General features: G+C 36.0%; 4 protein-coding genes across 58 annotated transcripts in view; 3 read left to right on the forward strand and 1 right to left on the reverse strand.

Moving 5' to 3' along the window:
* The first annotated feature begins 34 nt into the window (after nucleotides 1–34).
* ccdc77 (coiled-coil domain containing 77) lies at nucleotides 35–14447 on the forward strand. 6 transcript variants are annotated; one of them, NM_001025478.1, is given in 13 exon segments: nucleotides 38–81; nucleotides 544–592; nucleotides 1563–1728; nucleotides 2846–2988; nucleotides 3800–3896; nucleotides 5426–5507; nucleotides 5662–5744; nucleotides 8661–8809; nucleotides 8983–9044; nucleotides 9162–9205; nucleotides 11173–11298; nucleotides 11716–11868; nucleotides 14110–14441. In NM_001025478.1, coding segments are annotated over 12 exon segments (1284 nt in total). In that variant the 5' UTR covers nucleotides 38–81; nucleotides 544–560; the 3' UTR covers nucleotides 14257–14441.
* Nucleotides 14448–14531: 84 nt separating this feature from the next.
* On the forward strand, nucleotides 14532–17111 carry zgc:194202. The gene has a single exon (XM_073942656.1). It carries the CDS (start codon nucleotides 15958–15960, stop codon nucleotides 16843–16845), a length of 888 nt encoding a protein of 295 aa, XP_073798757.1. The 5' UTR covers nucleotides 14532–15957; the 3' UTR covers nucleotides 16846–17111.
* Nucleotides 17112–18773: 1662 nt separating this feature from the next.
* LOC100005512 (leukotriene B4 receptor 1-like) lies at nucleotides 18774–21946 on the forward strand. The gene has a single exon (XM_073942658.1). The coding sequence runs from the start codon at nucleotides 19125–19127 to the stop codon at nucleotides 20010–20012; it is 888 nt and encodes a 295-aa protein (XP_073798759.1). The 5' UTR covers nucleotides 18774–19124; the 3' UTR covers nucleotides 20013–21946.
* A 290-nt stretch (nucleotides 21947–22236) lies between these two features.
* The window catches only part of si:ch211-272n13.3, a 76287-nt gene continuing 73994 nt past the window's right edge, over nucleotides 22237–24529 (reverse strand). For all 50 annotated transcript variants that reach the window (XR_012400041.1, XR_012400050.1, XR_012400048.1 and 47 more), the window contains one exon: nucleotides 22237–23047. Coding sequence is in view for 36 of the 50 variants with exons in the window: in XM_073942465.1 (XP_073798566.1) it covers nucleotides 22893–23047 (155 nt within the window). In the remaining 14 variants the exon portion in view is untranslated. The remainder of the gene's footprint in view (nucleotides 23048–24529) is intronic.

The following is a 24529-nucleotide window of genomic DNA, read 5'->3' on the forward strand; positions in this document are numbered from 1 at the left end:
CTTGATATAACAAAGCGACTTCCGGTTTGTAACCGGCGTGTTTTTTAAATGCGAGATGATCCAGCTGAACACAAACATAAAGTAATAACTACTGTGTGGACGTTTGAGAAACCGAGACAATATTAGTATTATACTGATTTAACAAGGTGCACATAAGGTAACGTTATATAATACAAGTAATGCTACTAGTTTGACAGCTAACACCGTTGTTGTCTTTTGTTTATTTTGTCAACAACAATTGTGCAGATCTGACAGGTTGATTAATAATTAAAGTGACAGTCTAGACACTTATTTCTACTTTTAAACAGTTTTTAACGCTTAAAATAGAACAAACCCGTTTATCTTTCCAACCGCAAAGCGTCAGTGTTTACTTGACAACCATAACGGCTCCTGTTTGTCTATGGGGGATTGTTTTTTAACTTAAGTTAGCTGAATGCTCATCACAATAACTCGTTTAATATGTCTTTCATATGTAATATTTTAATTGTAAACATTTTTTTTAATATTGAGTCATTTAATCTTTAATATTTTGCTTGTTTTAAGCAGTATACTCTGTGATAATGGATTCTCCTCCTACGAAAGACCATAAAAGGTACCTTCTTTTCTTATTATATACAAGCGTTTCTTTATTATTTGTGGTTATTTTTTATTACATTATTATAATATTTAATTTAATATTGTATTATTGTTATCATTGTTGTTATCATTGTTTTGTTTTTACACGAAGATACTTATTTTTTAGGACCATTAAGACTTATTTTCATAATTTCCACATCCTTACCCCTCACATTCTCATAGCCATAATAAGCTTTATTCTTCTTACATTTTCAAGTGTCTTAATAAATTATTAAATGCAGAAAGACTCAAATAACAGTGTTTTAAGATCATACATTTAAGATGTTTTCAACATTATGGTACTTACTCTATGAGTGGAAATAAAATATCCAAAATAATATAAATACACATTTTCCAAAAAGTAGTAATATATTAATTTTGTAAAAAAAAAATGTATTCTATTAATCAATTGTATGCATATAATGAAACCTAAACATTTATCATACAATATGTATTAGATAGCTTTTTATAGATCAAACATTGATTTTTTTATAGACATCTGAGAATGTTTTTTTTGCATTACATTTTAAAAAATGCCAAAAATAAATTAGCTCATTTATGACCTATAAAATAACATTTTATGTATTATAAATATAAATAAAGTGTAATTTTAGTGTCATTACCATGGTATGTATGTATGTATGTGTATATATATATATATATATATATATATATATATATATATATATATATATATATATGTGTGTGTGAATAAATTTAAATAAATTTTAGTTTTATAGGTCATAAATTAGCTAACTTTTTATTTTTGCCATTTTGGCAATGACACAATAAATACAATTTTATCAGTCGGCTAATATTATGTTATTAGTGTTGTTATATTAATTACAAATAAAATAAAAGCAGTTATGACTCAAGAAAACCACTGAAGCACTGACATCTATGTGTGTATGTGTCTCTCTGTCTGTCTGTCTGTCTGTTTCTGTCAGTCCCTCTCCTGACTCCCCGCTGCCCTCCATCTCGGAGCGTCTGGCGTATCTCCGTCCGTCCCGTGAGCTGCTGGACTTCTACAGGCAGAAAGTGTCTCAATTTGATGGAGAACACGAGGAGCTGCTGCAGAAGCTGGAGGAGCACAGGAGCAGCACTGAAGAGCAGGTCAGACACTGACAGTAGACTTTACACCTGTGTTTACTGCGCTCCGTTTACTAGTGTTGAGAGTATCTATGTTTTGATATGTGCAGATTAGGGCTACACAATACTGGAAAAATATGCCATATTGTTGTTAAGTACAGCAATAGCGATTTCCTTAGTAAAATGCTTATTTGTTAGTAGCTGTTTTTATTTATTTATTTATTTAACGATGTTAATATAAACAGGTAAAATATATTCTTCAGATCTAATTCAATATAAAATCTAAAAATCTGTGTCAAGCTGCAAACATTTAGTCTTTAAAATACTATGAAGGATTAAAAACCTCAGCAGTTATTCTGACTCTATTGGCTGTTTTCCTCTCTCGTCTCGTCTCCCGCCGTTGGTGTTTATTTTCAGCTCTGGGTTTAGCTTTGGGCTCCTGTCAACTCCTTTCTTTGCAACTCCTGTCTTGTGGAAATGTTTATATGCGTTACTATGGAGACATGTTTATACGCAGATGTCACTTAATTTGGTTGGCGGGGAAAACCACGCTCCAATTTTACGTTGCGGTGGGCTTCAAAATCACTGGGATCAGATCCTATTTTTCATTCATTCATTTTCTTGTCGGCTTAGCCCCTTTATTAATCTGGGGTTGCCACAGCGGAATGAACCGCCAACTTATCCAGCAAGTTTTTACGCAGCGGATGCCCTTCCAGCCACAACCCATCTCTGGGAAACATCCACACACATACACTGCGGACAATTTAGCCTACCCAATTCACCTGTACCGCATGTCTTTGGACTGTGGGGGAAACCGGAGCACCCAGAGAAAACCCAGACGAATGCAGGGACAACATGCAAACTCCACACAGAAACACCAACTGACCCAGCTGAGGCTCGAATTAGCCACCTTCTTGCTGTCAGGTGACAGCACTACCTACTGTGCCACTGCGTTGCCGGATCCTATTTTAACATCATGAAATAAAAAAAAGAGACTTATTGTGTTTCTGTCACTCCAATATGACTGGGGACACACTATACCTGCACACCGTTCTGTCTAAAAAGCTTCCGAAAGTAAATTTTGCATCAAAGGTGTATTTTGTATTTTGTAGTATTTTGACATCTCTATTGTTTTGTGCAGCACAAGTTGCAGTGGGAGATTCGCCAGCGTGAGGAGGAGATCGCGGAGCTCCAGAACGCTCTCAGCGACATGCAGATTTACCTGTTCCAGGAGAGGGAGCAGGCGCTCAGACTCTATGCAGAGAACGACCGGCTCAAGATCAGGTCAGATATAAATATATATTTATATATTATATTTTCTTTCTTAAGAGGAAGACTTTTAGTTTCGCTGGAATAAAAAAAAATATGAAAAAAAATGTGGATGATTTTGTAGATATATGTGTAGAGATTATTTCATATATATACGGTTGAAGTCAGAATTATTAGCCCCCGTTCGGATTTTTTCCTTTTTTAAATATTTCCCAAATTATATTTAACAAGCAAAGAGCAAGGAAATGTTTACAGTATGTCTGGTAATATTTTTTCTTCTGGAGAAAGTCTTATTTGTTTTATTTCAGCTAGAATAAAAGCAGTTCTTAATTTTTTAAAACACATTTTAAGGTCAATATTATTAGCCCCTTTAAGCTATATATTTTTTCAAACCACTGTTATACAATAACTTGCCTAATTACCCTAACCTGCCTAGTTAACCTAATTAACTTAGTTAAGCCTTTAAATGTCACTTTAAGCTGTATAGAAGTGTCTTAAAGAATATCTAGTCAAATATTATTTACTGTCATCATGGCAAAGATAAAATAAATCAGTTATTAAAACTATTATGATTAGAAATGTGTTGAAAAAAATCTGCTCTCTGTTAAACAGAAATTGGGGGAAAAATAAACAGGGGGGCTAATAATTCAAAAGGGGTAATAATTAAACTGTATATAACTTCAACTGTACATAAACATATATATATATATATATATATATATATATATATATATATATATATATATATATATATATATATATATATATAAATATACTGTATATAAACTATATCATCAAACATCACCACAGTGCATTATTCTTGCAGAGAGCTGGAGGACCGCAAGAAGATCCAGCATCTGTTAGCGCTGGTGGGACCAGATCCAGGAGAGATCACATACTTCCACCGCGAGCCTCCACACAAGGTTAAGAGATTGCTCAATTCCATATAATATGGCCATTGATAAAGTGTATATATGCTTAGTGTTTGTGTGTATGCACAGTTGAAAACAAATATATTAACCTTCCCTGGAAATGTTTATATTTTTCAAACATTTCACAAGTGATGTTTTAATAGAGCATGGAATTTTTTCACAATATGTCCTATTAAAGTTTTCTTTCCTATTATTTTTTCTTTCTTAAGAGGAAGACTTTTAGTTTGGCTGGAATAAATGTATATAATGATATATAATATAATATATATATATATATATATATATACACATATATTATGTGTGTGTGTGTGTGTGTGTGTGTGTGTGTATATATATATATATATATATATATATATATATATATATATATATATATATATATATATATATATATATTATATATATATATATATATATTATATATATATATATATACTAGTATATTTATATATACTTTACTATCCGGGCTCCCAGCTAACTCTATCAAACCTCTTCAGCTGCTCCAGAACGCAGCAGCACGAGTGGTCTTTAATGAACCTAAAAGAGCACATGTCACTCCGCTGCTCATCAATTTGCACTGGCTGCCAGTTACTGCTTGCATCAAACTCAAAGCTCTGATGTTTGCTTACAAAGCGACTTCTGGCTTTGCTCCTTCTTATCTGCTTTCACTTCTGCAGATCTATGTGCCCTCCAGAAACTTGCGTTCTGTGAATGAACATCGCCTCGTGGTTCCATCCCAAAGAGGGAAGAAATCACTTTCCCGAACTCTCGCATTCAATCTGCCCAGTTGGTGGAATGAACTCCCTAACTGCATCAGAACGGCAGAGTCACTCGCTGTTTTCAAGAAACCACTAAAAACTCAACTATTTAGTCTCCACTTCACTTCCTAATCTGCAATTGCCTCTCTGACTCCACCACTAACTGTATTACAAAAAAAAAATTACTATTGTTTTGCTTCTTACACTTTACACACCTGAAACTTGCCTACAGCACTTATTCAATGTTGCTCTTATAGTTGTGTAAATTGCTTCCTTTTCCTCATTTGTAAGTCGCTTTGGATAAAAGTTTCTGCTAAATGACTAAATGCAAATATAAATGTTGATTTTGTAGATTTATTTGTAGAGATTATTTCATATCTTATTCATGTAAAAAAACTAAACAAAAAAAGCACAAACCTATGCTAGATACAACAGTTTTTTTTGCATTTGTATCTTGAATTTTAGGTTAATTCTAATAATAATAGTAATAGTAATAATGTACAAAAAATGTTTCTCCACTTTTCGAGTGCCTTGGACTCATGACCTGAAGCACTTTTTGTTTGATTCTGGAATTATAATTATTATTATTTTACACTTTTAAGCCGTATGTTTCTTTATATTGAGTTTGTCACTCTTCAGACAAACAAAGTCAGCTCACAGATCATTAAAACCACATTTACAGTATTATCATAGGCAGTAAATATCTCATACTCTAGTTTAGACTTTATTCAGTTTCTTTCTATCATAATGGTTTTTATTTAGGTCACAATTCCTCAGAAGAAGATCCAGCCGAGATCACATGAGGAACTGAAGATGGTGAAACCCAGGCCTGTGTCTGCTAAAGGTTTGATTGAAATGATTTAATGTTTAGTTTCAAAAATTAAAGACTGACTAAATTGCGGTACTTACTTTTTATCCTTCATCTATTTTTGAGATGACCAGTCGTCTTGTCTGTGTAATAGAATAAACGCTTCAGTTCATATATAATGTGATGACAGGAAACAAGAAATCCTCCAAACATGGAGAAAACAGCACAGATGCAGAGCAGCAGAAGAGAGACAACCAGACATTACTGCTACAGGTGTGTGTGTTTTAGTGAATATAAACGAGTTTTAAATGTGTTTAAGGCCTCTTATCATGTATGAAAAAACCAAGTGTGCCGCAAGCCTACGTTTGAGTGAAGGTTTCGGCCGTTAGATCGCCCCCTGGGGGCTGGCTGCAGTACAAGTCATAAAGCCCGCCTCCTCCGTGTTAATGAAGGAGACTTGAGCCCAAATAAAAAAAAATATTACACTTGCAATAAACTGTCCCGAAAGATGGTTCTGGTCGATTAAGGCACTGGTTATTGTGCTGAAATAGGTGCAGATCTTCATTTTTGTAAACAGTTTGTTTTTAGCAGTAATTTAATGCTGGGCGTGTCATCGTGATTGACAGCTGTGATTGACAGTTTCTCAAAGCGCGGCGTCTGAGCTTCGGCAGGAGACTGAAGTAGACTGAAATGTTATTATTCGATTTCTGTGTTATTTTACCATGACAAAATGAGTTCAGCAGTAAACTACAGTTTCTGACATACATGATCCTGGTGGAACACTGTTTATTCGCTAAGTTCAGGGCTTTTTTCGGGCTTTATTAGTTTGCTGATACACGCCTAGCCACCCAGATAGCAAAACACAGTTCCGGCTAGATTCTCGCCTGCCGGAGACTTATCTCTTAGAGCTCAGACTGACTAATGTTACCTCTGCTGGACCTACTCCGGATGCCTGGACTCACTACCCAATTCCAGCCCGAGTCAATCGAGCCAGATGCGGCGGCCGAGCGAGCCGGCGCTGCCGCATGCGAGCCGGAATCAGCCCGCGACGCCACGAGTAAGTTATGCGCTGTGGCCCGGAGCTGGCGCGATTGAATATATAAAACCCTCATATTTGTTAACGTTATTACATCCATTTGTGTTGATATAACAGCAAACGCATGCTGAGAAGTTCGGGGGGCGTAGTTGATTTTGCATAAACCGTTTGATTGGAAGCTCGACTCTGCTCATTTTCGCGGCTCCTCCTCTGGCTCCATCAGACAATCCTTCTGCGCATGTCTGGCTCCAATTTCAGCAGTCTTTTGCGACAGTTTGTGCCCGTCAAGCAGGCGTTTTGCCCTCAAGGCGTTCAATGGGAAAAAGGGCTGTCGCGTCGTCCATATTTTTTACAGTCATTGGAAAAAACACATGACTTTGATATATGAACAATTTAATCACATTGTTGGTTTTCTGTAAGTCGTGTCAAAGGGACAGTTCACCCAAGAATGAAAATTCTGCCGTTATTTACTCGTTTCAAGCTTGTTTGAGTTTCTTCTGTCAAACACAAATGAAGATATTCTGGAGAATGCTGGACAAAAGCAGCCATTGACTTGCATTGGATTTTTGTTCCTATTATTATTAAGTCAGTGGTTACAGGTTTCCAACATTCTTCAAAATATCTTCTATAGTTTTTTTAGTAGAAAAAAGAAAGTCATAAATGTTTAAAACCACATGAATCATGAGTAAAAGTATTTTTTTTTTCTTTTGAACAAAGAAAGATCTGAAGAATGCTGGACAAAAAACAGCCATTGACTTTCAATGGATTTTTTAAATTTCTATTATAAAAGTCAATGGTTACAGGTTTTCAACATTCTTCAAAATATCTTCTATTGTTTTTAATAGAAAAAAAGAAACTCATAAAGTATTAAACCACATGAATGATGAATAAATGTATTCCCCCCCCCCCCTTTTTTTCACACTTAATTATATTCCTTTTAGATTTCTGTAAATGATGTTAAAGGGACAGTTCATCCAAAAATGAAAATCCTGTAATTATTTACTCATCCTCCGTTTGGTTTAAACCTGTTTGAGTTTCTTTCTTCTGTTGAACACAAAGGAAGATATTCTAAATAATGCTGGACAAAAAAACAGCCATTGACTTTAATTAGATTTTTATTCCTATTATTATTAAGTCAATAGTTATAGTTTGCCAACATTCTTCAAAATATCTTCTTTTGTTTTTAATGGAAAAAAAGAAACTCATAAAGGTTTAAAACCATACAAATTATGAGAATTAATTTTTTCTAATTTTTTCACACTTAATTAATTTTTTTTGGTTTTCTGTAAATCATGTTAAAGGGACAGTTCACCTAAACAATGAAAATTCTGTCATTATTTACTCGTATGATGTTGAACAGATTCAGGAAATTTTCACAGCATTTCCTATAATATTTTTTCTTCTGAAGAAAGTCTTATTTGTTTTATTTCGGCTAGAATAAAAGCAGCTTTTAATTCTTGTAAAACCATTTAAAGGTCAATATTATCAGCCCCCTTAAGCAATATTTGTTTCCGACTGTCTTCAGAACAAACCACTGTTATACAATGACTTGCCTAATTACCATAATTAAGTCTTAAAATGTCACTTTAAGCTGTATAGAAGTGTCTTGAAGAATTCTTTTAACATTCTTCAAAATATCTTCTTTTGTTTTTTAGTAGGAAAAAAAAGAAAATCAAAGGGTTAAATCCATACGAATGATGAGAAAATTCATTTTTCTAATTTTTTCACTCTTAATTACGTTTTTTGGTGTACTGTAAATCAGGTTAAAGGGACAGTTCACCCAAAAAATGAAAATTCTGTCATTATTTACTCTGTTTCAAACCTGTTTGACTTTCTGTCTTCTGTTGAACACAAGTGGAGGTTATCTGAAGAATGCTGGACAAAAAACGTATTTTTAGTTCCTATTTTGAAAGTCAATGGTTACAGGTTTCCAACATTCTTCAAACTATCTTCTTTTGTTTTTAGTACTCATAAAGGTCTAAAACTAAATGAATGATGAGTAAATGTATATATTTTTAAATTCACTGTCCTATTAAAAAGCATAACAGCCACTAAAGGATTCATTCTTATATACAAAAACAAATCTTGAGTCATTTTGATGTCTAAAACCTCCCTTTCCCCCTCGCATGTTTGCTGCTGTGGTGTGAGTGCAGGTGGAGGCTTTGCAGGCTCAGATGGAGGAACAGGCTCGTCTGGCTAAAGAGCAGGTGGAGGCGCTGATGGAGGAGCGACGCATTCACCTGGAGGAGAGACAGATTCAGCAGCAGAGAGACTCTGACAGAATCACAGCCCTCACAGACAAGTGTGTTCACCTCTACTGCTGCATATGGAATCTCACTTAATTACATTACCTTAACAATATGCACTGAATCACTCGAGTGTATCATTTCCAATATTTAAGATTTGGCATGTCTCAAAGTATACAGAAGTTTGGCAATACTAGTTCCACTAAACGCTCTTCTCTCTGTTGTTCAGACTGCAGTGCACGCAGAGCCTGCTGATGGAGAGCACCAGAGACTTCCTGCAGCTGAAGTTTGAGAGTCGCGCGCAGGAGAAGAGCTGGATGATGGAGAAGGAGCGTCTGCTGCGGCGGCTGGACTGCAGCGAGGAGCGAGAGGAGAGAGCGCCGTCAGCAGAGCTCCAGATCATCCAGCAGAGTCCAGCAGACAGCGGAGCCACACACCGACAGCACATCAGGGTCAGACAGACTCATTAATGCGCTACACTCAAGCTGTTACAGAACACAAAGACCACAGCGTCAAATATAAAGGATATATACAGTCAAAGGGAGAATTATCCGCCCTCCTGTGAATTTCAGTCTTTAAATATTTCCCAAATGATGTTAAACAGATTCAGGAAATTTTCACAGCATTTCCTATAATATTTGTTCTTCTGGAGAAAGTCTTATTTGCTTTACTTCGGCTAGAATAAAAGCAGCTTTTAATTGTTTTAAAAGCATTTTAAGGTCAATATTATTAGCCCCCTTAAGCTATATTTGTTTCCGACTGTCTTCAGAACAAACCACTGTTATACAATGACTTGCCTAATTACCCTAGTTAAGCCTTTAAATGTCACTTTAAGCTGTATAGAAGTGTCTTGAAGAATATCTAGTCTAATATTATTTACTGTCATCATGACAAAGAGAAAATAAATCAGTTATTAGGGATGAGTTATTAAAACTATTATGATTAGAAATGTGCTGAACAAATCTGCTCTACGTTAAACAGAAATTGGGGAAAAAAATACAGGAGGGTGAATAATTCAAGAGGACCAATAATTCCACTTTATATGAGTCGTTATAATCACTCATTTATAATGTGTGAGGAAAAAAACTGGTTTTAAAACATACATAGGTTAGGAATTAAACAAGTCGTCATTAAACTAAAAAAAGTGTATTAACAAATTTTTTTATTTTTATAAATCATTTTTATAAGTTTTCTGTTTATTGAAGAGCTTTTCTTACAAAGAAAAATATTATTTCCTAAAAATAAAAAGTTAATTGAGCGTTTAAGTAAAACAAATTTTAACTAGAAAGTTTGTTTGAAACCTTTAATAATTAAAATGCTATAATAATAATAATAATAAAATAATAATAAAAATAATAATAATAATGATTCATTTTATTTGTAAATGGCGCCTTTCTGGACACCCAAGGTCGCCCTTACAAGAAGCATCAACCGCCATACCAGAACAAATTAAAACAATTAATAAAACGTTGCCAAAACGAAACTATTTTAAATTCATGTAAAGAGGTACAAACACATCGTGAGTATAAAATAACATGGTGAAAGATAGTCAAAAGAAAGTCTGCTTAAAAAGTTGGGTCTTTAGACAAGATTTAAAGGTTTGAAGACTATCACTGCTCCTTAGGTCCAGGGGATGCTATTATCAATTATTCATTGCATATTTTATTTGACATAATAATAATAATAATAATAATAACATTATCAGTTCCTGCAAATGGACTCCATGTGTGTGTGTAAATATATATAAAATAAACAAGTCTATAATCAGTTTGACTATTTTATTTTTATTTTTTTAAGTTAAGAAATCAATAAACCTTTTTATTCTAAATTGTCAATATCTGCAAAAAAACAACAAAAAAAACATTTGAAATCTAGAATCATTTTCATCAAATCTTTATTTTAATGAAATCAATATTATTGTAATACTCAAACCCATACCTAATAATTCTAGTGACTTTAGCTGCGGGAACGGTAGCATTATCAATAATTAAACTGCCATCATCAATTATTCCTTACATATTATATTTGACATATTTATTTTAAAATAGAGCAGCATAAACATCAGGCTAAATATCTCCTTTCCTTCTAATAAAATAAAAGCAGTATTTGTGAGATATACAAATAACTTAAGTTGCTATTTTCAAGACTTGCATTATTTTTTTGAGATTTTCTTTATTTATTTAATTTTTTTCAAGAAAAGTTATTAAATCGTTCAACGTTTCTGAAAAGAATAAACAGTAAATGTCAATGTTTTTATTTGAAATCTAGAAGTGACTTCATTAAAGCTTTTTTATTTAATTTATAATAATATTAATATTAAAATTATACTAAAAGTTTTGTTCCATAACTTTACACATGTACAGAATCTCTGTGTATATATGAGATGTGTACAAATGTGCTTTTGTCCTTTATATTTCAGGCTTTGCAGGAGGAGCTGAAACAGGCTCACAAACTGGCCGATATGTACCGAGATCAGTGTGTGAGTCTGGAGACGGAGCTGTCCCAGATCAGAGAGGAGGGTGACGTGGGCCGAGAGATCTTTAAAGTAACTCCCTTTTCAGCCACCTATTATTTGAATTCATACTACAGTGATTAGCACTGTCACCTCACAGCAAGTAGGTCGCTGGTTTAAGTTACAGCTGGGCCAGTTTCGGCATTTCGGTGTGCAGTTTGCATGTTCTCCCCGTGTTGGCGTGGGTTTTCTCCTGTTTCCTCCACAGTCCAAACACATGCGCTATAGGGGAATGGAAAAAACTAAATTGGCTGTAGTGTATAAGTGTAAATGAGTGTGTATGGGTGTTTCCCAGTACTGGGTTGCAGCTGGAAAGGCATCCACTGTGTAAAACATATGCTGGATAAGTTGGTGGTTCATTCCGCTGTGGTGACCACAGATAATGAAGGGACTAAGCTGAAGGAAAATGAAGGAATGAAGTTATTGAAGTGTCTTTGATTGGGTTTTCAGGAGCGCTCGGATAAGATGGCCAAACGTCTTCAGCTCATGACTCGACGTTACGAAGCTCTGGAGAAACGACGAGTGATGGAGGTCGAGGGATTCAAGACCGATATCAGACTCCTGCGGCAGAAAGTCAAAGATGTGGAGAAAATTCTCTTCAAAGTCAGTCGAGTCTCCCTTTCATCTCTTCTGAAGAAATATATTTATATTGACTCTGATAGGAACACTTCACTAGTTAACCAATTAACAGTTGACTCTTACCATTTTTTTAATCCAATTTCCAGGTCTGGCGGGAGCACTTTTAGCTTAGTTTAGCATAGATTATTGAATCAGATTAGACCATTAGCATCTCACTTAAAAAGGTTAAAATAGTTTTGTTTGTTTAACGCTTGACACTTCTGTAGTTACATTGTGTACTAAGACTGATGAAGGATGTAAAGATCATTTTTTTCTACGCTGATAGGCTAGGCTAGGTTTAGCTTGTCTTAGCATAGATTATTGAATCAGATTAGACCATTAGCATCTCGCTTGAAAAATGTTAAAATAGTTGGTAACACTTTACAATAAGGTTCATTAGTTAATGCATTTACTAACATGAACTAATCATGAGCAACACATGTACAGCATTTATTAATCATAATTGAACATTTACTAATGCATTATTAACATCCAAGTCCATGCTTGTTAACATTAGTTAATGCACCATGAGTAAACATGCACTAACAATGAACAACTGTATTTTCATTAACTAACATTAACTAACATGAACAAATACAGTAGTAAATGTGTTGTTCATGTTAGTAAATGCATTAATTAACATTAACTAATGAACCTTATTTTTAACCTTAGTTTTGTTGTTTTAAAGTTTGACGCTTCTGTAGTTACATTGTGTACTAAGATTGATGAAGGATGAAAAGTTGTTTTTTTTCTACGCTGCTAGGCTATGTTTAGCTTAGCTTAGCATAGATTATGAATCGGATTAGACCATTAGCATCTTGCTTAAAAAATGTTAAAATAGTTTTGTTTGTTTAAAGTTTGACGCTTCTGTAGTCACGTTGTGTACTAAGACTAATGGAGGATAAAGATTTTTTTTTTCTCCGGCTGATAGGCTAGGTTTAGCTTAGCATAGATTACTGAATCAGATTAGACCATTAGCATCTCCCTTAAAAAATGTTACAATAGTTTTGTTCGTGTAAAGCTTGATGCTTCTGTAGTTACATTGTGTACTAAGACTGATGAAGGATGTTAAGATTTTTCTATGCTGATAGGCTAGGCTAGGATTAGCTTAGCCTAGCAAAGATCATTGAATCAGATTAGACCATTAGCATCTCGCTTGAAAAATGTTAAAATAGTTTTGTTCATTTAAAGTTTGACGCTTCAGTAGTTACATTGTGTACTAAAACTGATGGAGGATGAAAATATGTTAGTTTTCTACACTGATAGGCTAGGCTAGGTTTAGCTTAGCATAATCATTGACTTGGATTAGGTCATTAGCATCTCACTTGAAAAAATGTTAAAATAGTTTTGTTCTTTTAAAGTTTGACGCTTCGGTACATTGTGTACTGATGAAGGATGAAAAGATGTTATTTTTCTACGCTGATAGGCTAGGCAAGGTTTAGCCTAGCATAGACCATTGAATTGGATTAGACCATTAGCATCTAGCTCAAAAAAGTGCATAATTATCAGGTGCTGTGCATTATCGTTGCTCCTACTGCTGCCATGGAAAATTCAGCAGCAAATTCTCTTGATCATTACGCTGGAATGAGAGTATAGTGCCTAGCCTAGCCTATAACTATACTCTCATTCCTGTCTAATAGTCAAGAGAATCTGCTGCTCAATCTTTCATGGCTGCAGTAGGAGCAATATTAATACGTAGTGTCTGATAATAGTGCATTTTGTTTTGAGTGAGATGCTAACGGTCTAATACAATTCAATGATTTATGCTAAGCTAAGCTAATAGAGCTCTCGACAGCCCAGAGATTGACCGAATGGATTCAGAAACGGTAAAACTCAACTGCTTCACTCCAGAAAATGAACCCGTTTCCAAAAAAGAGGACTGTTCCTTTAAAAAGCATTTAAAAATGGCATGCAAGTATGTTTTTATTTCTGCTAAATCCTCTGCTGTCATTATAAACAATGACTGTTTATATATAGTTTAGTCATAAATGTGTACTAATGTTGACAAGAGATACAAATATTTGAAAGCACCAAAACAAACATGCCGTAACCCCACAGGACTGCGCCCCTTTATATATATCTCCGCTATTGTATTTAGACACGCCCCCTTAATTTAATGCTGATTGGCTCTGCAGTTTGGACATCGTCAAACATCATGGTCTAAAGTGTCTTTCAAAAATCGCCTTTAATAACCTGATGCTGATTTTGCTGGCTGTGTTTCTCCAGCTGACGCTCGGTGGGAGCCCAAAGCAAGACCTGGCCATCCTCCGTGAGGTTCGACAGACCAACAGACGCACAGAGAAGGTTCAAGATCAGCTGAAGAACCTGAAGACCAAAATCTGCAAACTGGAGAACGAGCTGCAGTTCTGCTGAGGAGTCATCATGTAGAAAACATTCAATGTGGACGAGAATCTCCACCCATTTCTGTGTTTTATGGTTGATCTATGAAGAACTTTTCACACAATGAAGGAATGAATGGATGAGTGCATGAAGCCGGACGTCAGTTTATTTGTGCCATTGCTATTTTTGATAAATAAAGCTTGATTTTTAATACTTTTTTGCATTAGCAAAATGTGTTATTTTTGAGGCCAAACTTTTCAGGACAAAACAATAATGATATAGCTCAAGATTTATATTTCTGAAAACAGAATCAGGTGAGGCGAGGCAGTGGCGCAGTAGGTGGTGCTGTCGCCTCACAGCAAGAAGGTTGCTGGTTTGAGCCTCGGCTTAGTTGGTGTTTGTGTGTGGAGTTTGCATGTTCTCCCTGCATTCGCATGGGTTTCCTCCGGGTGCTCCGGTTTCCCCCACAGTCCAAAGACATGCGGTACAGGTGAATTGGGTAGGCTAAATTGTCCGTAGTGTATGTGTGTGTGTGTGGATGTTTCCCAGATATGGGTTGCAGCTGGAAGGGCATCCGCTGCGTAAAAACTTGCTGGATAAGTTGGTGGTTCATTCCGCTGTGGCGACCACGGATTAATAAAGGGACTAAGCCGACAAGACAATGAATGAATCAGGTGAAAAGTCAAAACCTCAAACTTCCCAGCAAAATAATACAATTAGATGTAGTTTTGTTTGTATTGTACTGAATGTGTTTGTTGTTCCCGTAACAAATGTGGAAGTGCCGTTTTAAAGCATATTGGAGATTCTGTAGATATCTTCACTTCCCGTTCATTATTCACGGCTAGAACTTTAAGGTTAGCTGAAATCTACCTTCAAGCTACACTACTGTTCTTTCCTTTCGATCACTGTTTTCCAGAAAATAAAGTTTTTCTGAAATGAAAATGAACAAAAAAAAAACTGCACCGCACAATATAGGCACAACTCAAATTCTGAACAAAGATTCCATCATATCTGGAAAAAAAAAGGTGTTTTAAATTTCCATAATCTGATCTGCATGCAAGGCCAAAAATGTACATTTATTGTCTTATGTGCATTTATTGTTACCTAATAAAGCGGTTAAAAAGCAAGGCATGCAGGGCGATTTGTTTGAACAACAAATTATTTAAACAACGAATCATTTATGTAAATGCACGGTTAGAGCTGTTACACGCTGCATAGAAGCTCATTTTTAAAAACCCATAATAGGGGCTCTTTAACAACTGCTTTCATCCAACACAGCGCAGTTTATCTTCTATTGTGAGAACAGAAGAAGCTCAACAGGTTTGGATCAGTAAATGATGACAGAATGTTTATTTATTTGGGGTGAACTGTACTTTTACCAATCAAGCACATTTCCCCTCTGACTCTCCATAACATCACCACCACAGAAAAACAATGGGATGATGCGAGAGGATAAGAACAGGAACATTAATAAATAATAAAACAACCCCCCCCCCCCCCCATGTGTGTGTGTGGACAGTATGATTTCCATCAATGCACACAGATAGCAGATGCTTGGAGGAAATGCGGCACAAACAGAAACAGACCGTGCGCATATATACACTTTGCACACACTTTGCTTTGCAGCTTTGCGTCCGTTAACACACAAATATGAACTTCCTCCACCAGACCACGATTGTGTCAAAAGTTGGCTTCCTCACCAGTGTCTAACCAAACCTCACTGTTCAGATCATCATGGAGTACCAGAACATCTCCAACATGTCTTCATCTGCGGGTCCCTCAGTGGATCTGCTGGTGTCCAGCGCTGTCCTGGGGCTGTGTTTTGTCCTCGGCGTCCCAGGTAATATAGCAGTGCTGGTCCTGCTTGGCCAATATCTGAAGGACAGAAGCTTTACTCCGAAGCTGATGTTCAGTCTGGCGGTGTCGGATCTGATGAGTCTGCTGTTCATGCCGGTGTGGATCTACGCTCTCCTCAATGGATGGGTGTTCGGTCAGGCTCTGTGTAAGCTCTTCTCCTATATAGTGTACTGGAGTCTGTACTGCAGTGTGCTGAGCGTCTGCTTGCTGAGCGTGCAGAGATACCTGCAGGTGCTTCATCCACAGATATGGGCCACGCTTGGAGAGAAGAACCAAAGCGGGATGATTTCTGCCATATGGACTTTAAGCGCAGCTTTGGGTTCCTACGCTCTTTATTACCGAAACGTCAAGCTGATGAAGAATGGGCTTCTGTACTGTTATCAGGATTATGGAGATGATCTTGAAAAAACTGTGGTGTTGTCTGTGGAAACTGTACTGATGTTCATCGTGCCTCTTCTCAGCCTGTTGTGCTTCTACTTTGGGCTCCACCGGCGGGTCAGTCAGTCGGTCTCCTTCAGCAGTCACAGACTGACCACACTGGCCATCAGGATTGTAGTGACCTTCTTTATATTCGGGATCCCCTGTATGATCAACAACATTGTGGCAATAGCAATGCCCTGGAAATCAGAAGTCAACTACAACGCAACTGGAGCTCTTTTCTTTATCAATAACAGCATAAACCCAATTCTATACACCTTTTCTGCTCAGACGCTGCTCAGGAGAGGAGCACAGCAGTCAGATCAGACACCAGACAATCAAACCTAAACTGAGAATCCACAATTTCTCCATTGACTTTAACGCTGGTAGGTGGAAATTGCTGTTCTAACCTAACTATTTTGGATGAATTAAACGAGCCGAGTGACAATATAAAGACCCAATATCTGGAATGGTGGTCTGTGCAGTCTCAAAGCAATGATCACAAACCCTGTAACTCCAAATAAATATAATATGATCCACCAATGAATGGAAAGCAATCAAGCTTATTTAAAAAAAAGTAATTGAATCCACAAAAAAAAAAAACTTTGGAGTTTCACAAATTTTGCAAATAGGACAAGACTTATATATATATATATATATATATATATATATATATATATATATATATATATATATATATATAATATATATATTAAATATATATATCTTTTAACAAACAATTCTGGCTGACATTTATGCGCATTTGTAGATCACTGAACGCGTTTGTAAATCACTGCAGTTATTTGTGATTTTTATCACACATGGCTGGACTTTACTCCCTTCTACTCAATCTGATGATAAACCAATAGCAGTCTGTAACCCACCTATGAAATTGATTTAACTGAAAAGGTGAAAATTATCTACTGGGTCTGAGCTTTCCAAATTATATATGAAATTACAACACAATTTACTTGAAATCTCGGGTTCGGGATATCTCAACTTAACAACACAATATATTTATGAATGATATGGCCAAATTTTACATATTACTCATACTATAATCTCCAACTGCTCAAATAAAAATAAATACCCATACAAAAGAAAATACTTTTGAGTTTGCTGTATTGCAATTTTTCTGTTCTGTATCTGAACTGCTTTTCAACCTTTATGAAAACGTACTCAAGTATTCAAAACAACCAAAATTAAATAAATAAAATACAATATGTTGACAGCAATTCAGCCCTTTTTGAAAAAAAAAACTATACAGAAGTAGGAAAATACAGTTTCAACTGTCTAAACGTCCCAATTTCAGTATATATATATATATATATATATATATTAGGGATGGGAAGATTAACCGATATGTATCGATACGCGGTCATGCGCGTGCACGATGCGAGTGCATCGGTAGAGCAGCAAAGGATGAATGAAATTTTGAAAGCAAATCAAGATGCATCGGTTTTTGCGAGATGCATCGATTTTTCCGAGATACAGCTTATATTTTTAATATAGAATGTATTTTTTATTTATTAACAAGTGTTGTCAACCTGTTTTTGGCGCATAATTTAATCGACCTACATAAAGTAGCAACGGACTTGCGGATGTGTACACAACGGATGTGTACACAACTCAGTGTATCAGGTGTGCGGATGAAGCTAGTGGTGCGCCCTCAGAAAGCGCGAGAAGCAAAACAAACAGTTTATTTGTGGGAAATGTACCTTTATCATCGTGTAGGCTCAAAAGTATTTTAAACCGTTAGGACATATAGGTAGCGTATATAATAATACATGTATAATATGTAAATGTATAATAAATATGCGATGAGAGACAACCTGGACCTTTACTATTTCTGTACGTAACATGGATGCCAGCCACTGTAAAAATATAAGTACTAGTTATTAAACAGAAAAAGAGTGTCTAGAGGAGATATATAGCTGGATTGTGGGGATTAACTTGACCAACGTGATGAACAGAAACTTTATCAGCATTTTCTGTACATGCTGAATGTTTAACAATCAAAATGATACCAAAAGCTGGTGGTTGGTTGGGGGAATGCATGCTTTTTTTAATTATTATTTTTATGACTGTTGTTTGTTGTTTTTTTGATTAATAATTTTTTTTATTTCATTTTATTATAATTGTTTTCAAATGTCTAACTGTTTGAATGCAATTTTTATGTTTATGTTGTTTTAAAAAGTGTATTTTCAAGTATGTCTGCGAAAATTTCTAATAAAAAAAAAAAAAAAATATATATATATATATATATATATACACACACACACAACACGTGTCTTAGCTCCTTTTGAATCTTTAACATCACCACCACAGAAAAAAAACAAAGGGATGTGTGTAGAGTAATAAAGAACAAGACAAATGTATAGATAAAAAGGAGAGAACAAATAGCTCATTGTGCACTGAGTGAACACAGTCTATGCAAAGAGAAAGTAGATCCGATATGAAAAGAAGGAAATGCAACAAAAACAAGACATTTCATCAGGCATCACTCACAGATTTGCATTTCTAGCAATGGTTAAAATATTAGCTTACTCTACAAGACCACGAGTGTGATGCAGGTTCACTTCCTCTTTTATTTCTAGGTAAACCTCGAGTTCACATCAGCAGAAACCATGGAGTACCAGAACATCTCCAACATGTCTTCATCTGCGGGTCCCTCAGTGGATCTGCTGGTGTCCAGCGCTGTCCTGGGGCTGTGTTTTGTCCTCGGCGTCCCGGGTAATATAGCAGTGCTGGTCCTGCTTGGCCAATATCTGAAGGACAGAAGCTTTACTCCGAAGCTGATGTTCAGTCTGGCGGTGTCGGATCTGATGAGTCTGCTGTTCATGCCGGTGTGGATCTACGCTCTCCTCAATGGATGGGTGTTCGGTCAGGCTCTGTGTAAGCTCTTGTCCTATATAGTGTACTGGAGTCTGTACTGCAGTGTGCTGAGCGTCTGCTTGCTGAGCGTGCAGAGATACCTGCAGGTGCTTCATCCACAGATATGGGCCACGCTTGGAGAGAAGAACCAAAGCGGGATGATTTCTGCCATATGGACTTTAAGCGCAGCTTTGGGTTCCTATGCTCTTCATTACCAAAATGTGATGAAGAAGGAGAATGGGCTTCTGTATTGTGATCAGTATTTTAAGAAAGATCTTGGAAAAATTATGGTGTTGATTGTGGAAGCTCTACTGATGTTCATCGTGCCTCTTCTCAGCCTGTTGTGCTTCTACTTTGGGCTCCACCGGCGGGTCAGTCAGTCGGTCTCCTTCAGCAGTCACAGACTGACCACACTGTCCATCAGGATCGTAGTGACCTTCTTCATATTCGGGATTCCCTGTACCATCAACCACTTCGTCGCAATAGCAATGCCCTGGAAATCAGAAGTCCTCTACAACGCAACTGGAGCTCTTTTCTTCATCAATAACAGCATAAACCCCATTCTTTACGCCTTTTCAGCTCGATCACTGCTACAGAGGGGAGCACAGCAGTCAGACCAGACACCAGACAATCAAACCTAAACTGTATCCCACTGACAATGCACAATTCTTCAATTAAACGTGACCCTGGTAGGTGGAAATTGTTATTCTAATCGAACCGGTTTAAATTAAAGTAAACAAGTGGATAAACATTATGAAGATGCAAACTGCACCGTCTCAAAGGAATGATCACATACCATGCAATATGGAGACAGACTTGTTGCATGACTACAAATACATACATTACGATCCACAAATGAATGTAAAGCAATCGAGCATGTTAAAATAAATTAATGAGATGCACAAATTAATCTTTGGAGTTTCACAAACATGAATGCATTTGCAAATAAATAGGACAAGCCTTGTAAATAAACACAAATATCTTTTTTTTAATTCAATAAACAACTTTTCTTGGCATCCTGTATATTTGTAGATCACTGAGCGCATGTATTAGCGTATTTGTTTATCTTGAGACATTTGAAGCGTCAAGAGACACACCAATCCCCAAATGGATGGACTTCACACCCACTCTGTAAATGTTTTGAACAGTTTTGTTCAGTAATTCTCTTAATGTGTGCATACATGTATGATTTATAAAGACATCATTTTTTGAACAAGATGAATAATTTAAATGATATAAGCTTCATTCTACAACAGGTTGTGTGATTAGCAGCTCGAAAAGGTGTGATTAACTCTGATTAAAATTATTATTAAGTACAATTGTACATGCAAGTAATAGTATCTTAATCTGTGTTTCAATAAAAATATATTCAGCCATTTTAAAATATCTCTGTCTTCCTATAGTACATATATAAATGTTTATACACATGTTTTACTTAATTTTATGTACAGTTGAACTCAGAATTATTAGCCCCCCTGAATTATTAGGCCCGTTTATTTTTTCCTCAATTTCTGTTTAACAGAGAGAAGATTCAACACATTTCTAATCATAATAGTTTTAATAACTCATCTCTAATAACTGATTTATTTTATCTTTGCCATGATGACATTAAATAATATTTGACTAGATATTTCTTAAGACACTTCTATACAGCTTAAAGTGACATTTAAAGGCTTAACTAGGTCAATTAGGTTAACTAGGCAGGTTAGGGTAATTAGACAAGTTATTGTATAATGATGGTTTGTTCTGTAGACTATCAAAAAAAGATTAGCTTAAAGGGGCTAATAATATTGCCATTAAAATGGTGTTTAAAAAATTAAAAACGGCTTTTATTCTAGCCGAAATAAAACAAATAAGACTTTCTCCAGAAGAAAAAATATTACACTCTGTTAAACATCATTTGGGAAAAATGTAAAGAAAAAAAGAAAATTCAAAGGGGGGCTAATAATTCTGACTTCAACTGTATGTATATATATCATGATTTTCGATAGTATTACATTGCTTTGTAAATGTTTATTATTACCATTTTTGATAAGTCTCCCTATACATTTTGATAAAGTGCTTAAGCCGCCTTTCCACTGCACATGACATTTGGACACGACTGTCAGAATACGCCCCCTTGTGGCAGCCGCACAGAATTTTCAGTGTTTTCGTGCACCATGGGAGAAGCTAAATTCTTGTGGTGTCCAAAATAAAGTGCAAAAAGAGCCTTTATTCTCTGTGTGTTCACCATGACTGAATATTTGAATACTAGAAACTCAAAGACTGCCAAAAATTTAGGAGGGAATGTGGAGACAACAAAAAAAAACCTTTTTTATTACTCATTTATGAATAGAAATGTTTTTTTTTAATATAGACCTTTTACTTATTAAAGAAATGACTAAAAAACTCCTATTTCTCATCTCACATGCACACACCTGCTTGGGCAACACTAAAATACATCACATTCGGTCAGCCGGTTGCATACGGTCCAGTCGTAGGAGTTCAAAAACGTATCCACAGCTCAAGTCGGATCTGAATTTTCCACATACAGAGATGATCGAAACTCCATTATTGCAAATAAATGACTTCCGGTCTGTCGATTGTCGTGTGCAGTGGAAAGGAGGCTTTAGACCTAGACAAGTGGATTCTATGCAAAAACAATAAAAATTAAAAATTAAAAACTCTAAATGATGACATTTTTGTTTGAGATTTAGAAACCTCATTAGCAGATTTATGTTTTACTGAAACAACAAAATGTAAATGTAAAATGTAAAATGTTGTGCTGTAAAATCATTATCATAATGGCATTCAAAATAAAAGTCTGTGTTTTTGTGTTTGGGCGAAAGTGCAGTGTATTTAACTGTCAAGAATATATCACAATGCAAAAAATGAAGCATATTTTATTATTATTATTATTACTATTATTCAAAATATCATTTATGCAGCATCTGAATTATGCCCTGTACAATAATTACTGAGATTCACTCATACACTGAACTGATTTCTCCTGAGCGTCGTCTAGTTTGTCTCATTCAAGTACAGCATTTATTTCTCATTAAACACCTCTAAACGAGAGTTCAGTCTTTCGATATTAAAATAAGCATATTGCACAACTGTGTAGAATGTACCATTGTCAATACTTGGAGATAATAATATCACCGGTACACGATTAACACTCTTTATAATCTGCATCGCCTACAAAAACTGGCCAAATATATACAGTCAACTAAAGCCACATATGATAAACGAGAATAAAGCAGCACTCGTACCTTCATGTACTCCTGAGGCACTGCAGAAGTGCTTTGTCGACATTCAAGATCGCAAAAACTGATTGCAGTGTTGGATTTGGCCCTTGTGATGGCTGTTTCTGTAGCACTTATGCACAAAAACACATGGCCTTATTTTTCCACAGTCAGAAAAGTACAAATGCAAAGTTCCTGACCGGCAGGAATAATAGTGGAGGTATGAACACATTGTAATATGATGACAGAATGCGTGCTCAATGTGTGTTTTAGCAGTGGTTTGTGTGTGTGTGTGTGTCAGATCATGTAGTTTTTCTTGAGCACCTCCAGATACTGCTGTGTGGCTCTGCTCACAGGGTCCGTCTGCTCCAGGGTCACGTTCAGGTTTTGGGAACCAGAGGCTGATCCTACAGGGGACATGCGGGCTGAGCCTCCGTTCAGATCCCCTGACACTGACACACACACACACACACACACACACACACACACACACACACACACACACACACACACACACACACACACACACACACACACACACACACACACAATGACATGAATTGTTACTTTATGAAAGTCAATTTGATTCCTAAAACATTTTTTTAAAAGTCAGTATGAAGTGAGGATTGCCAGCAGATCTAATTGAAACAGTCTCTAACCTGTTTATTTATTTTATTTATTGGGAGCAGACTAGATCAATGGATGATGGGTGTTGTTAACAAAAATAAAAAAAGATTGACAAACAGACAAAAGCAGGGCAGAAACGAGACACACGAAAGCCCTGCCCTATAGAATTACTAGCTCCTCCCTAAAGGATTGATAGCTCCTCCCTAAAGGACTGATAGCTCCGCCTCAAATTATTGATATTCCCACCCTAAATCACTGATAGCCCCGCCCTTAAGGCATTCCATGTGACCAGAAGTGAAGAAAAGTTGTTTCGAGGGGAAGGGAAGGTTATGGTATTTGCTAAAGGATAATGAGGGCAGAGGCAAGGCAGTGGCGCAGTAGTTAGTGCTGTCGCCTCACAGCAAGAAGGTCGGTGGGTCACTGGTTTGAATCTCGGCTCAGTTGGCGTTTCTGTGTGGAGTTTGCATGTTCTCCCTTTCCTCCGGGTGCTCCGGTTTCCCCCACTGTCCTAAGACATGTGGTACAGTTAAATTTGGTAGGCTAAATTGTCCATAGTGTATGAGTTTGTGTGTGAATGTGTGTGTGGATGTTTCCCAGAGATGGGTTGCGGCTGGAAAGGCATCCGCTGGATAAGTTGGCGGTTCATTCTGCTGTGGCAACCCCGGATTAATAAAGGGACTAAGCCGACAAGAAAATGAATGAATGAATAATGAGGGCAAATTCATTTTTGCCAACTAGTGAAGTGCACCGAAAAATTATTTATAACAAGAACTACTGTACTGTATTAAAATACAAATAGTACATTTTAATTTCATGCCGACATTAAATTGAAACCATTTTGTGTCTCATTAGCAACTTCTCATTAATGAGTGAATGTGGAAAAAATGTTACCATGTTTTTACCATTACCTTACAACACTTACCCCTTTATTATTAATCTACACCAAAAACTCTGAGACTTTGCATTACACAAGCCATGTCAAAACTATAATGGCAAAGAAATTATTATTTATTTTATATTATTAAAAAAAAACAAATTCAACCTCATGGATAGATAATTAAGAGATCCCTTCTCTCTCTTTGACCTCGTTTTTAAGATGCTTAAGATAAAAAACTCTTCTAAATGAACGAATGTAAATCTCTTTAAAAAATATCATAAACAACTCTGGCAAAATAAATGTTAAGTATATTGATGGTCTTTAGGCATTTCCAAAGTTTTATTTTACACTAAAAACAACTTCAGATTTGACAGAAATGTTTATGAATCTCTCCCAAGTCAAACAGAGCAGAACGCAATATAAGTCTAAC

The sequence above is a fragment of the Danio rerio genome, chromosome 25 (genome assembly GCF_049306965.1).
Source record: "Danio rerio strain Tuebingen ecotype United States chromosome 25, GRCz12tu, whole genome shotgun sequence".
Taxonomy (NCBI): Eukaryota; Metazoa; Chordata; class Actinopteri; order Cypriniformes; family Danionidae; genus Danio; species Danio rerio.

What these genes read in the sequence shown, in the direction of transcription:
- ccdc77 (XM_005170662.6), top strand. Translation starts at nt 561, where the DNA reads ATGGATTCTCCTCCTACGAAAGACCATAAAAG. An exon ending in CACACCGACAGCACATCAGG is followed by an intron (nt 9,206 to 11,172) that starts GTCAGACAGACT and finishes TTTATATTTCAG; the next exon opens with GCTTTGCAGGAGGAGCTGAA. An exon ending in TGGGCCGAGAGATCTTTAAA is followed by an intron (nt 11,299 to 11,715) that starts GTAACTCCCTTT and finishes TTGGGTTTTCAG; the next exon opens with GAGCGCTCGGATAAGATGGC.
- zgc:194202 (XM_073942656.1), top strand. Translation starts at nt 15,958, where the DNA reads ATGGAGTACCAGAACATCTCCAACATGTCTTCATCTGCGGGTCCCTCA.
- LOC100005512 (XM_073942658.1), top strand. Translation starts at nt 19,125, where the DNA reads ATGGAGTACCAGAACATCTCCAACATGTCTTCATCTGCGGGTCCCTCA.